Source organism: Poeciliopsis prolifica, unplaced genomic scaffold (genome assembly GCF_027474105.1).
Source record: "Poeciliopsis prolifica strain line A6 unplaced genomic scaffold, Auburn_PproV2 SCAFFOLD032, whole genome shotgun sequence".
Lineage (NCBI taxonomy): Eukaryota > Metazoa > Chordata > Actinopteri > Cyprinodontiformes > Poeciliidae > Poeciliopsis > Poeciliopsis prolifica.
In genome coordinates this window covers 2,619,804-2,633,771 of record NW_026562407.1, presented here as the reverse complement: position 1 = coordinate 2,633,771, position 13,968 = coordinate 2,619,804, and the positions used below count along the sequence as shown (strand labels likewise).

At 39.7% G+C, this 13,968-nt stretch overlaps 1 protein-coding gene across 3 annotated transcripts in view; it reads right to left on the bottom strand.

Moving 5' to 3' along the window:
• Positions 1–13,968, bottom strand: part of LOC129373312 (uncharacterized) — a 29,748-nt gene continuing 15,780 nt past the window's right edge. For 2 of the 3 annotated variants that reach the window (XM_055051200.1, XM_055051201.1), the window contains exons 2-11: positions 8,659–9,956; positions 7,319–7,539; positions 5,966–6,180; positions 5,065–5,213; positions 4,862–4,965; positions 4,674–4,734; positions 3,392–3,480; positions 2,429–2,551; positions 2,187–2,281; positions 1–709 (exon numbers count right to left, since the gene is read on the bottom strand). In XM_055051200.1, the coding sequence (XP_054907175.1) occupies positions 187–709; positions 2,187–2,281; positions 2,429–2,551; positions 3,392–3,480; positions 4,674–4,734; positions 4,862–4,965; positions 5,065–5,213; positions 5,966–6,180; positions 7,319–7,539; positions 8,659–9,956 (2,878 nt within the window). In that variant the 3' untranslated portion in view covers positions 1–186. Of the gene's footprint in view, positions 710–2,186; positions 2,282–2,428; positions 2,552–3,391; positions 3,481–4,673; positions 4,735–4,861; positions 4,966–5,064; positions 5,214–5,965; positions 6,181–7,318; positions 7,540–8,658; positions 9,957–13,169; positions 13,695–13,968 lie in introns of those variants that run through there. The other variant, XM_055051199.1, reaches the window with a different exon arrangement.

The window sequence follows — 13,968 nt, the reverse complement described above, 5'->3', positions numbered from 1 at the left end:
ACATTTTTATTAAAATCTCAGATGAATGACTTAAATATGTAACAAATCTGAGGACAAAATTTACAACAAAATCCCAACATATATTATTAAAATGTTGTTTGTTTTAAGTAAAAAAAAGTTTGAATAAAAAATGAGGTTGAATTATGCACTAAGTTTGACAGATGATCAAGAGTATCGGTAGTAATGCTACTGCCAGCTGAGCGCTTCCTTCCCCTCCACCGGCCCGGCTCCCACCTCCTCCTTCCCGTCTGGGAGGCAATAAAAAGACGACATGTCTGGAAGAAGGAGTCCAAAAGAGCTCCACGGCGGGTGGAAAGGTGCGCTCGGGTCTTTTCGACTTGAATCACACGCGTCGATACTGTTCATGGCGATCAGATGGGAGTTTGTAGGAGTGATGTTAAAAGTCACACCTGAGCACGGATCCAGGAGCTGGTTGGGATTGACGGCGGCGCTGTTGGTCATGACGTTGTGGACGCTGTCGGGGTTGCTGTTGCCGTTTGTGCCGAGGCCCTGGGTGGGAAACTGCAAGGCTGGAGAGGCCTGGGGTGGGAGCAGGCTACTTCCTGGGCTGGCGATGAGGCTGGCGGGGCGGCTGAGGGCGAGACGCTGCGTGAGGAGCTGGTGCTGCAGCCGCCTGTCGGTCCAGTCCTCCTGAGGCTGCCGGTGGATCTTCATGTGAGCATTCCTGGATTTGATTTTATAGAACATTCTGGAGAAAACAGAGGACACAGAAGATTTAAAATAAATCTAAACCATGTGTTGGGCTCGCCCTGAAGGTAAAGGCAGGGGTTTTGTATTGGCAGCTTCTTTTAAACTGCAAAAACTGACCAAGTATATTTGTCCAGTTTTTAGTACGCTTGAAATAAGACAAAACTAACATACAAATAACTTTTCAGCAAAAAATAGGAGTCCTTTAATGGGAAACTGTCATTTTGTACTTTCATCTGGGTCTCAACAGCCTAAGCAATAAAAAGATTAAAAAAAAAACAGTTTTTGATTCTAAGTTTATGTCTTTTGGTGTCTGGATTATAATCTCACAAATCAGCAGGAACTGCCCCTCACCTGGCAACCCGAGAGAAGCCAGCCCGTTACCTAGCAACCCCAGCAGAGTTCCGGCCCGTTACCTAGCAACCCCAGCAGAGTTCCGGCCCGTTACCTAGCAACCCCAGCAGAGTTCCGGCCCGTTACCTAGCAACCCCAGCAGAGTTCCGGCCCGTTACCTAGCAACCCAGCAGAGTTCCGGCCCGTTACCTAGCAACCCCAGCAGAGTTCCGGCCCGTTACCTAGCAACCCCAGCAGAGTTCCGGCCAGTTACCTAGCAACCCCAGCAGAGTTCCGGCCAGTTACCTAGCAACCCCAGCAGAGTTCCGGCCAGTTACCTAGCAACCCCAGCAGAGTTCCGGCCAGTTACCTAGCAACCCCAGCAGAGTTCCGGCCCTTTGGTTTTACTGGATTTATAGTAACAGGATACTCTAAAACAGCTCAAAATAGAACTGACCAGAATAAAATCTCATTATCCAACAATGATTTTGTGCAAAAAAAAAAAATATATATATATATATATATATATATATATATATACATATAATAAACATGTTTTGGAACCCAGAAAAAACTACTTCAGCAACTATTTTTTAGACTCCTTCTCTCCCAACCCGGAAAAGGAATTGGACCAGAGGACACTAACTCGTACTGATCTAGCAACCCAGAATCCCACAGGATATTCACCTACTTACACTTACTTGGCAACCAAAAACAGTGATTAGAACTTATTTACTTTGGATCAACATTATTAACTTTTTCTTCTTTTGCTCTTTCGTTTGTATTTCCTTTTAAATCCTGTAAAGCACTTTGTATTTCCTTACAGCTTAAAATGTGCTATATAAATAAAAATACCTTACCTAATGTTTGTATATTGTAATCTATCTATGGCAACATAATAAGTCAATAACAATAGGTAAAAAGTACTAGTTCCTCTGATGTTCTAAGTTTTAACTAGTGGAATTTGTATCTTTTCATCAATATTAAGAAATTATTAACTTTAAACAACCGCTTACATCCTGGTACGTCCAAGTAAAGCTAATTTACTTGTATTTCAAGTGTACTAAGATATTTGCACTGCAAACTAGACAAAATCTGTGGTAAGATTTGTCTTTTTGCAGTGTAATAAAGCTGGTGCTACTCACTTGCCACACAGCTTGCAGGGGAAGAAGCTGGCCATTGCAGGAACCGCCTCTTTCGGAGCAAATGGCCTCTCCAGTGGTTGGGAGATGGGCGTCATCTGTGAAACACAACTTATTAGCTGGAAAGCTCCAAATGACTCACTGCTTGCATCAGCACGTCATTCATTTTGCAAAACGACAGTCCAGAAGTTTCGAGTGTCTGAATGCTCGAGGCAAAACCATTTTGACAAGAGTTTCTTTCTTACGCATTTCTGCAGCTCCTCCTGTGCCTCTCTGATCTCCTCCTCTTTTTGTTTCTTCTGTTTGTCCACCAGCTTTTTGCTCAGGTAGTAAAACTCCACGCACTGGGACACCGTCTTTGTCCTCACCTGCAACACGCAGCAGCAGAGCGTCCATGTTGTCAGGCTGTGATTCAGTGTTTAATAGGAGTTTTCACTCCAGCACAACGAGCTGCTGTGCTGTGAGCAAAATATGGAATCATTCACACCTGAACAAGTTCAGGCATGAAAACCAAAACCCACAGCCACGAGACAAAGGAGAATAAATCCGAAAAACAAGGAGCTAAAAGTTACATTTAGTTTTGAAATAAAAATGTTTTTAAAAATTTTTTATGCAACTCCCGTCGATTCGTGCACCGTATTTGCGGAGGCAATAAATATAAAGTTAATTTCCACTGAAAAACTTTTTAAATTAATCCCAGAAAGTTTCTAGAAAGAAGAAATTTTCTTGAGTTTCAGAAGTCAAAACTGTTCTAGAAAAAACAAAGAAATGTTGAGATTGATCTCAAAAATTTTAAAGAAATAAAACAATGAAAACTTCTGAGTTTGAAAAGTCAGAAATTTGCCGGGAAAAAAAATCAAAAATTTTGTGATTCAGAAAATTTCAAGAAAAAAACAAGGACATTTCTCAGTTTGAAAAGTCAAAAATATGCTGGAAAAAAATCAGAAATTTTGAGAATAATCTAAGAAATTTGCTAAAACAAATTGTAAATTTGGAGTTTCACTGACCATTTATTGTTTAACTGGCCTTAAGAGGTTGAGCAGCTGAAGACTGCTGCTCAATCTGGGAGCAACAATCTTGTGTTGCAGTGAATATTCCATATACATTAGATTCTATCAGATAGTTTATCTATTGATCACGTTTACATTGTGATATGTTATCGAGTTATTGTCCAGCTCTAGTAAAGAACATCAGTGTCGTTGTTTTACCGTCTTCTCGATGAGTGGAAAGTCTTTTCCAAACGTCCCTAAAGCCACATGGAAGAGATTCTTCTCAGCATCTGTCCAGAAATCACAGCCTGCAGAGAGAAAAGGGGAAAACAATCAAAATAAATACCACAAGGTCATCCTATCATCCAGATGTGGTTCCCTGCTGTGTGGAAAAACACACCAAGATATAATTTTATAAGTTTAATGAAACAGCTGCTTGAAGACGTTTTTAGACTTTTTCCTAAACAGATGATGGTCAGTGAATCTGTCAGGAACTTGACTTGTCTGCACACCAGTAAGCTGTTTTTCTAGAGCAGAAAATGTGCCACTCTACTGTTACTCACCTGACCGACACAAACAATGTCTGCTTTGTTCTGGGCTCCTTATGGATTTAAACGGGTGAGAGGATTGGATGTAAGTGGGAGGAAATTCAGCCTACAACAATGACTTCTACTGTACATGCTGGAGAAACAAGTTCCTCTTTTTCACATGCATACCAATTCTCATAGATGTTGGCGAAAGCTTCAGGAAAATTTTTCTCACCTTGTCTTTTCTGTTTATTTGGTAAGAAAAAAACAGGAAAGACAGTTTACAGTCTGTCTGAACAAAGCATCTGGTTAAAGGACTGGCGTGGTTCATGAAATCAATCACGTCTACTGTCTTTGATGAGGCTAAATCTGGGTGGTGGTTTGAGGTTTTAAAGGTAAATTGAACAACAAACCTGGAATAGACATAAACATATGTAAATACACCAGATACTTTGGTTGAGACATAATTAATTGTGCAAAGTGTCAGGTCGTAAGAGACCTTTTGGTAGCTACTGTATAGTTGAAGATAATACACCATAGGAATCTCAAAATATAATTTTTTATGAGCTTTTACTTAAATGTCTAAGTATAAGTCTTAGTTAAATGCGCTCTGACTGTTGATAAGGATTTAGAATTATGAAGATAAACAACCATTTGACTTGCATGAAAAACAAATGTTTTCTTGTCTTTCCCATATTGAAGAGTGGCTAAGAGTCCTTCATGTCAAATGTACACATTTGGAAAACAGAAAGTCAAGTATTGTTGGTTATTTTTAGGGAGTGCCGAAACGTTTATTACTAGTTTGTAAAAAAAAACAAAACATAATAATAGTAATAATTTCAGTGTGCTATATTTGTTCAAAAATTTAAATCAAACGGTTGATGTCTTAAATTTTACACTTTCGGAGGTTGGAATTGCAATCAAAGATTAATTTAGCTGAAGTACTGACATAAAGAGGGAGAGTGAGAGTTTACCTGGGTAGTGGTAGTCTGCTGCTGGTGAGGGTTGTGAAAACAGCAGCATCTCCAGAGCAGCCTGCAGAACAAACAAAAGGAAAAGATGCACAGAGCTTAGGGAATATTCATAAAAAAGGATAAAAAGGGAAAAACATTTAAAAACAAAAAAAATCCCCTGTGAGACAACAAAAACCATCTGTTCTTACTATTGCGTTCCCCTTGCAGTAGTAGAGACAGTGCAGCGCTAGCTCTGTGTTACTGCCCCCTCCTGGTAGACAGCTGGAACTGCACATAGACAGCAGCTTCTCCACTACAGATAACACAAATAAAGAATGAAAATGTAAACTCCATCCAACTGAGGGTTCATTCAGGCTTAAATAAAAGTTGACCAGCAGGTGTTGTTGCTTACCATGGCACTGAGCTCTAGCGCTCTCCTGCAGCTCGTCCCAGGGTTTCCACACCAGCTGCTCTCCAGGGGAGTCTTCCTGCGAGGTCCTCCTTACGTCCCCAACGCAAGGAGGAAGATCAGCTTGGAAGTCTGGACCCACGTTGACATGTCTGAGAAGAAAACGCCAAACTAGTGACCTCTGAACATACAGAGCCACATAAAGACAGTCACAAAGTCAGCCTTCTATCACCTGAGAAACTTCTCCAGGATTAAAAACATCAAAGAAACATTTATCATAATTTTTTATGTATGTTGGCTTGATGACCTTGGAGATAGCTTTTGAGAAAATGTAATGTTTGTTGCTTGTTTCCTAATTGGTTACTGCATGATGTTTTTAAAGCACTTTGAACTGCCTTGTTGCTACACTAATAGACCTGTCATGATTACAAGTTTTACTGGATGATACATTTTTCTTAAATTATTGCAATAAATGATAACATTGTTTTTTTGAGACCATTTTCAAGTAATATAGTAGTAATGGCATAATAATGCCAGATCAATAAAATGTACATTTTAAAAACCATTTAAAACTAGAACTGAAAATATCCAAAGTAAATAAACAAAAACAAATAAAATGAATTATGAAGTCTCTGGAAACATAATTATTCTTTAAAACATGAGCGAAATGAGTCCAAAGCACCAGACTGAAGACATCTGTCATCCAGTTTTAGAAAAAAAGAAAGAAAAGAGAAAATCATACAAATCTAAATAATTGAGTTTCTCTTAAATCATCATCATTTAAATCTATTGCAAAAGGCCTAAATACAAGTAAGCTTGACTTTTCTGTTGCTGCGCCTCTTCAGCTAGAAAACAAGGTGTGATCTTTGTAAAGCAGAAAGGCCTGTTTGTGTACTTCACTTACGGTAACCCACATATCTCCTCCTCCTCCTCCTCTTTTTCGGCCCATGCTGTTTCTTCCCCCCTGTGGTGAACAGATGAAAGGGTCGAGAAGAGGCCTGTGGCCCTGCGGGAAGGGTTGAGAAGCGGCCGAGGAGTGTAGCGGCTCCGATTCTGAGCCCTTCTGGAGCGAAGGATACTTGGAAACGGCCTCCCAGTGTAGACGGGTACAGCTTGTTCCTGCAAAAAAGGGCAAGGAGTTCACTATTACTGCTTCTTTTGGTATCATGCAAATGTAACCAACAGAGTAAAGTTAGATTTAGGTCAAGAGAGGAAAGGTAACTTATCTTAGAAGCATCTGAACAAACAAAATCATTTCCTCTCTCTAGAAGAGCGGAGATAACTTCCCGTTATGTCGTCCTACGGCAGGAACAACATCCCACCTTTCACACTCGATCCTCCTTATTTACACGCCTTATCAGTTAAACACGTCTAAAAATAAGGCTGTGGTTTTGGATTCTGAAGTAAAGTTGAAGCTCCTCCAGGTGCAGCGAGCGCCGCCTGCCTACTTGCTAACCTGTTTACAGGGTTTAGTTGATTAAAAACGATAGCAAAATGCAAACGTGGGCTGCAAATTTCAGAAACGCAAACTATGATAATGTTTCTGAAGATAAACTGGCATGTTACAATTTTTATTACTTGCTTTGTGTTTAATAAGTGAACAGTAGGCATTCAAACTGACAACAATGCGCTGCTCCATTCCTGTGCTGGTTGCACAAAAACAAGTACAAAAACATAAACTTTATACGTTCTCCTCCCATAATTAGCATTTTCTGTAAAAAAAAAATAAAATAAAATAAGAAAGAAAGAAAAAAGAACAAATTTATTTTTTCACTGGAGCAATATAATTTGACACTCAAGCTTTAAGAAACACAACTTTTAATTTGAGTACATTTAATCAGTGGGGAAACAAGAAATAACTGATTCTTTTAACCATCTTCAAAATGGGAAAGACAAAACAATCCTATTTGATTGGGGTGTTTCAGCCGTGTCAGTCAAATATTGATCAAACATTTATAGAAATACAGAAGTTATAAATATTTTTTTCAAATTCATATTTTATTTTATTATTTACTTACTTATGTATTTTTGCATCATTACGTCAAAACAATTTCCTACTTATTTCCTGTGAACTGGTTTACTGCCAATAGAAAGAGATCCTGATTTTCAAATTTTATAAATGTACCTTCACTATTAAAAAAACCCTTTATTTATGCAGCTAAACGAGAAAGCGGATAAAAAACAAAATCCACTAATTGTTCTAATCATTCTCATTGTTTGTTACTGGTGGTAATAAAAACAAAACTCTGTACTGTACCTGGACATGCTGTTGGTCCAGACTGACTGGTTCAGTCTTTATTTTCTGGGTCACTTTGTAAGGAGATGCATTTTCCGTGGTTTCGTGTTGCTTCCCGGAGAATTGGTGAAAGGGAAGAGAGAAAGGAGCATTTGAGGATGGACTGGTGGCATGGAGGGATGAGCGATGGCTTGAAGAAGTGAGGAATGACGGTTCAGGAGATTGGAGAACGTCACAAGTAGCTGAAAACATAAATTTAAAAACAAGGAGGGATTAGAAAAAGGCTCGAGAAACTTTGTCCCTCGGAAGCAGATCTATTCACTCATTTAATCTGACCTATTATGCCTCCTTGAACAGGTTAGGAGACGTCTATTGGCTACAAAACACATTCATTACATTTTTTGCACACTATCATTATTAGATCATGAGATTTTTTTTAGTCTGCCCAGTTCTGCCCTTATTGAGCAGAATGAGCTGTTTTATGGACTCTTGTCCCTTTAAATTCAAATAAATAAGCTGCTCCTGGCCTCAAAGTTTACACTCCCAACGTGAAAATGGCGGCAAACAGAAGCGTAATTATTCAACCGAATGAAAAGTACTAGTCTGAACAAAACACTTATCAGCAGCCACTGATAAGTGGGAGCATAAAACCAGCCCACAAAATGTGCTGGAACTCAGCTCTGGTTGCTAGGTAACCAGCTGAAACTCAGCTCCGGTTGCTAGGCAACGTGCAGGAACTCAGCTCAGGTTGCTAGGTAACCGGATGGAACTCAGGTTGCTAAGTTGTCGCAGTTCCAGTCGTATGTCACTTAACAATCTTTGTGAAACTGCTTTCCAGATTCCCAAAAACGTAAAAGTCTTGCCAAAAAACAGCTGAGTATTAAGTCCTTGGCCTGTTTTTAGAAGCTACAACGACCCAAATGGACAGCAAATTTGGGTGAGTCTATTTAGTCCTTCTCAAAACTTGTGTTGAAACTCTTTCAGGGTTACTTCAACAAAAAAATTGTGTTACGTTAATACGTGAAGTAGTTAATGTCTTGTGACAAAACAAGTTCTGAGAAGGATGAAACAAACTCAGCACGGAGTTGATTTAACGCTACTAAACGTGCAAAATGTTGAAGTGTTGGAAAGCAGGGAAAAATGCAGCTTTCAACTGAAGTTTTAAAAAAATGTCAGACGTGAAAAGCGAAACTGCGATTTGCATGTGGGAAATGGGAAACTTCACAAGCACACCCACAAAAACCCACACGTCCCGTAAATTTAAATGTGGGTATTAACCGAGGAGTAAACTCCTTTCATTTAAACCTGGTGTGTGCTCTTCTACATTTTTATAAGCAAAGCTTGTCGATGCATGTTTCTACCTGTAGCGTTCCCAGCCTGGTCACCTTGAGAGGACCTCAGGCCACACTTTGAGTCGCTTTGGTCGGCTGCCAGCTGCGGGAAGCAATGCGACAGCAGGGGGAACTTCCAGATCATCCCGGCGGACTGAATGCGAGGTGGGAAGAACTGAAGTCCGCCCAGGGATTCTGCGCCCTGGGTAACCACATGTCCTGGCCCTCCCTGTGCGCTCGGAGAGTCTGCTTTGGAGGGCGACTGGGAGGAAGGAGGCAGCGGAGTGGGCGGAGGACTCAAAACTGAAGACATGAGGTGAGACGACGAGGGTGGGGAGGGGAAAGAAGACGACAAAGAGGAAGAGGAGGGGTGAAGATAGGTGTCTTGGTCAAAAGCGCAGCTATGCCTCAACTTGACTGATTCCAGTCCATTCTCCCAGATTTGTCCAGAGTCCCTTTCAGGAGGCATTTGGAATTGTCTCCTTCTTTGGGGAAGGAACGCATCGGAGAAAGAGTCCAGTTTCTGAGTGTTGATGCCTACAGGTGATCCCGAGCCCAAGCTGTGGGCATCTGCCGAACCTCTCCACCTCCGCTCTGCCGGACCGCCGACCTCTGCCTCCCCTGTTGGTGACACGGTGAGCCATGACCCTTCAGCTTCCGCCGGCTGAAGCTGATCCTCTCCCGAACCGCAGCTGGACCCGTAATCTTCCTCTCCTCCTGGGTAATGGTCACTCAGCTTTGACTCCGATCTGTTGTAGGACGCAGTTTGCTTACCGAAGTGGCTCGCGCCGACCTCTCTGCTGCAAACGGCTTCACCTTGTCCATAACTGTTATAGTTTGACCTTATCCTCCATCTCTCTCCCTCTACAGGAGTGCAGTTCATCGAGCAAAACACGTCATTCGTGTTGCTGTGGAAGTCGTCCGCAGCGCTTTCTCCACTCTCTCCATCGTCCCAGATCCCCTTCTTGCCGTACCATGAGTCGTCAAAGTGACCACCGCCAAAATGTCCTCCCAAACCAGCATCTCCATCCAAGCTACTCCCACTGGTGGTGAGGAAGACTCTGTCACTGTCGCTGCTTGCCCTCCTCACCCCGGATGAGGGGTTTGATGTCAGGAAGGAGGCCGCGGACTGCTCCTCTCTGCCTCCATACTGGTCGTGGGAGTCCTGGGCGGAGTGTGAGGTCGGGTACCCAGCATCAGGGCTCTGAAAGCCGGACAAGTTCAAGGGGAATGAGTTCGGACGGTGACGATGATGCTGGAGGTTGGAGAAGGACTGCGCAGATGAGCGACCCTCCATGGTGATCGTGTGCTTGGTTTTGCTAGAATACCTGCAAGAAACACAGAATAACCCGAGAAATTTAGGGAGAGTCATGTAAGAGTAGCACTACTTCAACGTATTTTGTAAAAGCCCACTCAACAAATGAAAATATTAATCATTCAGTATTTTAAAATTACTGAAGAGTACATTTTTGAAATTTAAAGAGCAAACAAAAAATAATTATAATTACAAACAAAATCAGGCAAGAGAAATATTTTTTTCTAAAACAATTACTGTCAATATAAGACTTATAAAATTTTAGCATAAGCTGCAGGTGTTTGTCTGTCTCTGGTAAATATTTGATTAGTACAAGTGTCTTCTTCACTCTGTGAATTTACTCACAGTGGGTAGAAAATCCAGAAATTTTACTCACTGAAAAGAAACAATATGTCAATGTGAAATGACTCAAGTAAAACAAAAAAACACAGCGTTTTTCTGCCCAAAGAGTCACTGAAGTGAATATAACTAGTTACTAGATATTCATTGGATGTAAACATTTTTATGTACATTTCCTGTAGAAAATCACACAGATTTTTTTGTCTGTCCCCTCAGTCAGAAAATGATCATAAATCAGTTTTCTACAACTTGAGGTTTTGCATAAATGCCTGATGATACAAATACTATTTATCAAGCCGAAGGACATCGCAAGCATTTAGAGTATTTGGATTAAGATTTTTACAAATTAAACAAAAGTGTCAGCTTACATTTTGTAATACTTTACATTAAGCTCAAACAAACTGAAGCTTCTATTCTTAACCAAGTTTCACAGATTTGTAACTTGACATAAAAAAAATATTTTTATGGCTTTATTGACTTTTCACAATTTATGTGATATTTATTGGTAGAAATCTATTTTAAAAAATTAAAATAAGTTTATATTTTATTCCAGCAGCATTATTTTAAGTTAAAGTACATTTTTATTAGTGAGGTTGAGATTTCTTTAGCCTTATTTACCTTCCTCTCCACAGCTAAACTGCAGTTCTTGTAGTTGCAAACTTTTTAAATTAATATTATGACTACATATATAAATAAATCAGTTGGTATCTAGGGATAAGAAATCAGGAGCTAGAGTAAAATCACTCCTGGACAATGTCTCCCACCCAATGCGCCGTCAATGACAAACTGCTGCATCCTACGTGCACAAAGCAGCGTTATCAAAGATCCTTCCTCATAGAAGCGATTCTTCCTGTACATCTTTAAATCACACCACTCATCTGTAAGACTTATGCAGTAATTGTGCCTTTATTGGTATTTTTTATATCTGCATGCTTCCACCAACCTTTAAACTGCTGCTGTTGCACATCAATTGCCCTACTGTGGGACAATAAAAGATATATGTGTTCTATTCTCATAAAAATCATCGCACATGCAACAGCAGCAATAATATAGCTTCATTTATACCCCAAGTAAACAGAAAGGCACATTAGATAAGATGAAAAAAGAAAAGTATACATTGAAAAGGTTTGGATTTCCTCAAATAATTTCACTCTTTGTTCCTGCAATAGAAGACAAATTAATTTTAAAGTTTTTTTCTTGCACCATAACTTCCAGCAAATATTGAATCATGAATCCTATTTCTGTAAAAGTCTTCAGAGTCCCACTGATTTCTGTTAACTCATTAAACTTGATATGATGCACACAAGACGAGAAGAATGATATATAAAAAAAAGACTTTATGCGCATTAATGACCAGTTCTCGTTCTCCACGATGCAGCTCGTCAGTTGCTTTTTAAACGCTTCTTTGACAGCTTATATTTAGTTGCGTGAAGCTTTGAAAGAGAAGATTGAAAGTAGTATATCTGAAGTAAAACATAGTTTTGGTCGTCTTTATCATGAAATATTCTCAATGTTTATGTTTTTACAGAAATACACATGTAGCAATGAAAAATGAGCTAAGAAGCCACTAAATAAATATTAAAAGCAACAACACTTTTCTGGAAAAATCCAAGAAACCATTCATAAACATAAACCAAATTCATCTCAGTCTATGGTCAAGACAAAATAAAGTACATCCTCTTTGCATGTTTAGTATGTGTGGATTAGGGATTGTTTGGGATTGGAGAAATTTCACACAAAATTCTCCAGTGTGGCAAAATTGTTTGTTTCAGTTTTGCTTAGTTATCTTTTGTGTTGTGATTTTAAAGAAGAATCTGGTAAAGATTAGATCACGCATTGACAGCAGCGTCCTTCCTTTTGACATTAAGTCATCTGAAGTAACTTTCCCAGAAAGTTCCCACGCTTCAATTCCGGATCTGGAGCCGCACAGAAGTAATCATGAAATTATTATGAACCCCTAGTTAAAAAAGAAAAACTTCCTGTAGTTACCAAAACCAAAAAAATACCCACATTTGTATCTGGTAATAGGCAAGATGTTGAGTGAGTCTTAGAACAACTTAGTGATGGAAACTGAGGGCGCAAAAATCAAACCATCTGGCCAGACGCTTAACCAACCAACAGGGGAGAGATGTAAAACAATATATGAACTAAAGTGGTTTCAGGATATCAGACTGCGGCTGATGCATAGTCACACTGCAAAGATTTGTACTTATAAAGGATACGATCGAGGCTGAGTTTTTAGTCAAACTTCAGGTTGTGATGGCTAAAACGTGACTTAAAAGTAAAACCACACAAAGAACAACTGATAGGTCAAAAAGGATAGTGTTTGCTTTTTTTTCTAGCAAGAGAGACAAAAGTTACATTGTGGTCATTAATAGCAGACAATATTGAAATATCATCTGCAAAAGACGTTACCAAACTTCAATTCCTGCTACACAGAAAATGTATAAAATGTATTTATCTAAATGGCTGGTATTGTATTTAAAAGAAAGGGTTTCACTTTCAGTATTTAAAGTAAAAAAAAACTAAAACAGAAGAATCAGACAGTTGGGTGTGATTACAAATCAAATGTATCTGTTTACACAAAGTCATGTGGCGGGAAAAGCAACAAAAACTTTTTTTTAACATCATTTTCCACTCAGCAAAACTTGATTTAAATATTTTCTTCACGCCGTTTTCATACAAGCAAATCTTTGAGCTTTTAAATTAAAAAAACGTATTTCTTCTAATCACTTAGTTCCTGGCTGTCTTTTTCTTCGTTGTCTCTTATGAAACCACATTCTGTTCTAAATAGGACACGGAGTGAGTCAGAAAGAGAAAGAACAAAGTCAGATGAAGCGATGAAGAGACAAATACACTGTATACATTCTGAGCTTTTTCTCTTTACCAGTCTTTGGCAGTTAATTTCCTTTTCGCATACGTTCTCCTCCCGTCGTTCATATTTTCGCCTTCTGTCTGTCCTCATCGTTGTCTCTGGGTCCTCAGCTCTTCGCTGTCTCAAGTGATTTTCAACCTTTAGCTTCAGTCCTTCCTATTTGTGTGCTTTCACACATATACACACACACACCCATCATAATGGATAGAAAACCAACCATAGGCCACACACCTCTTTTTTTCTTTTTTTTTGTCAGACTGAAACACACATGCACTCACGCACACCCCGACTTTCATACTTACACATTGTTGCAGGTGTCAAAGAGGACCAGCGGGTAGTGATGTTGCCTCTACTGCCTTTGCGTCGTCGCGATAACCACATCCTGAGGAAACAACGCTGACGGATCTCCCTCCTTTTAGCTATCTTTATCTTTCTGCTCCCCACCTCCATCTCTCTGTATATCTTTCCGTCTATCTGCCCGTCCCCACATGGCCGCGTCTCTTTCTCACCAAGCTTTTATTGTCCTCTCTTTCTTCTTCTTTGTTTCTCTTTTTTTCAAATGTATGTGCTATTCGGTTTCCTACTAAATTGACCGAAAGATGCACCAAAAAAAATCTCTTCTTTTCCAAAAAGAACCCCAACAACGACGTCCAGTTTGGTGCAAATTATTTGTGCGTTTAAGTCACTTTTTCTGCATTGTGAAACATCCTGTGATTTATGTCAGTAGAGTAATTTCTCCATCCTTACATCTTAATTACGCTTAACATTTTGTGTGTGTGTGTGTGTGTGTGTGTGTGTGTGTGTGTGTGTG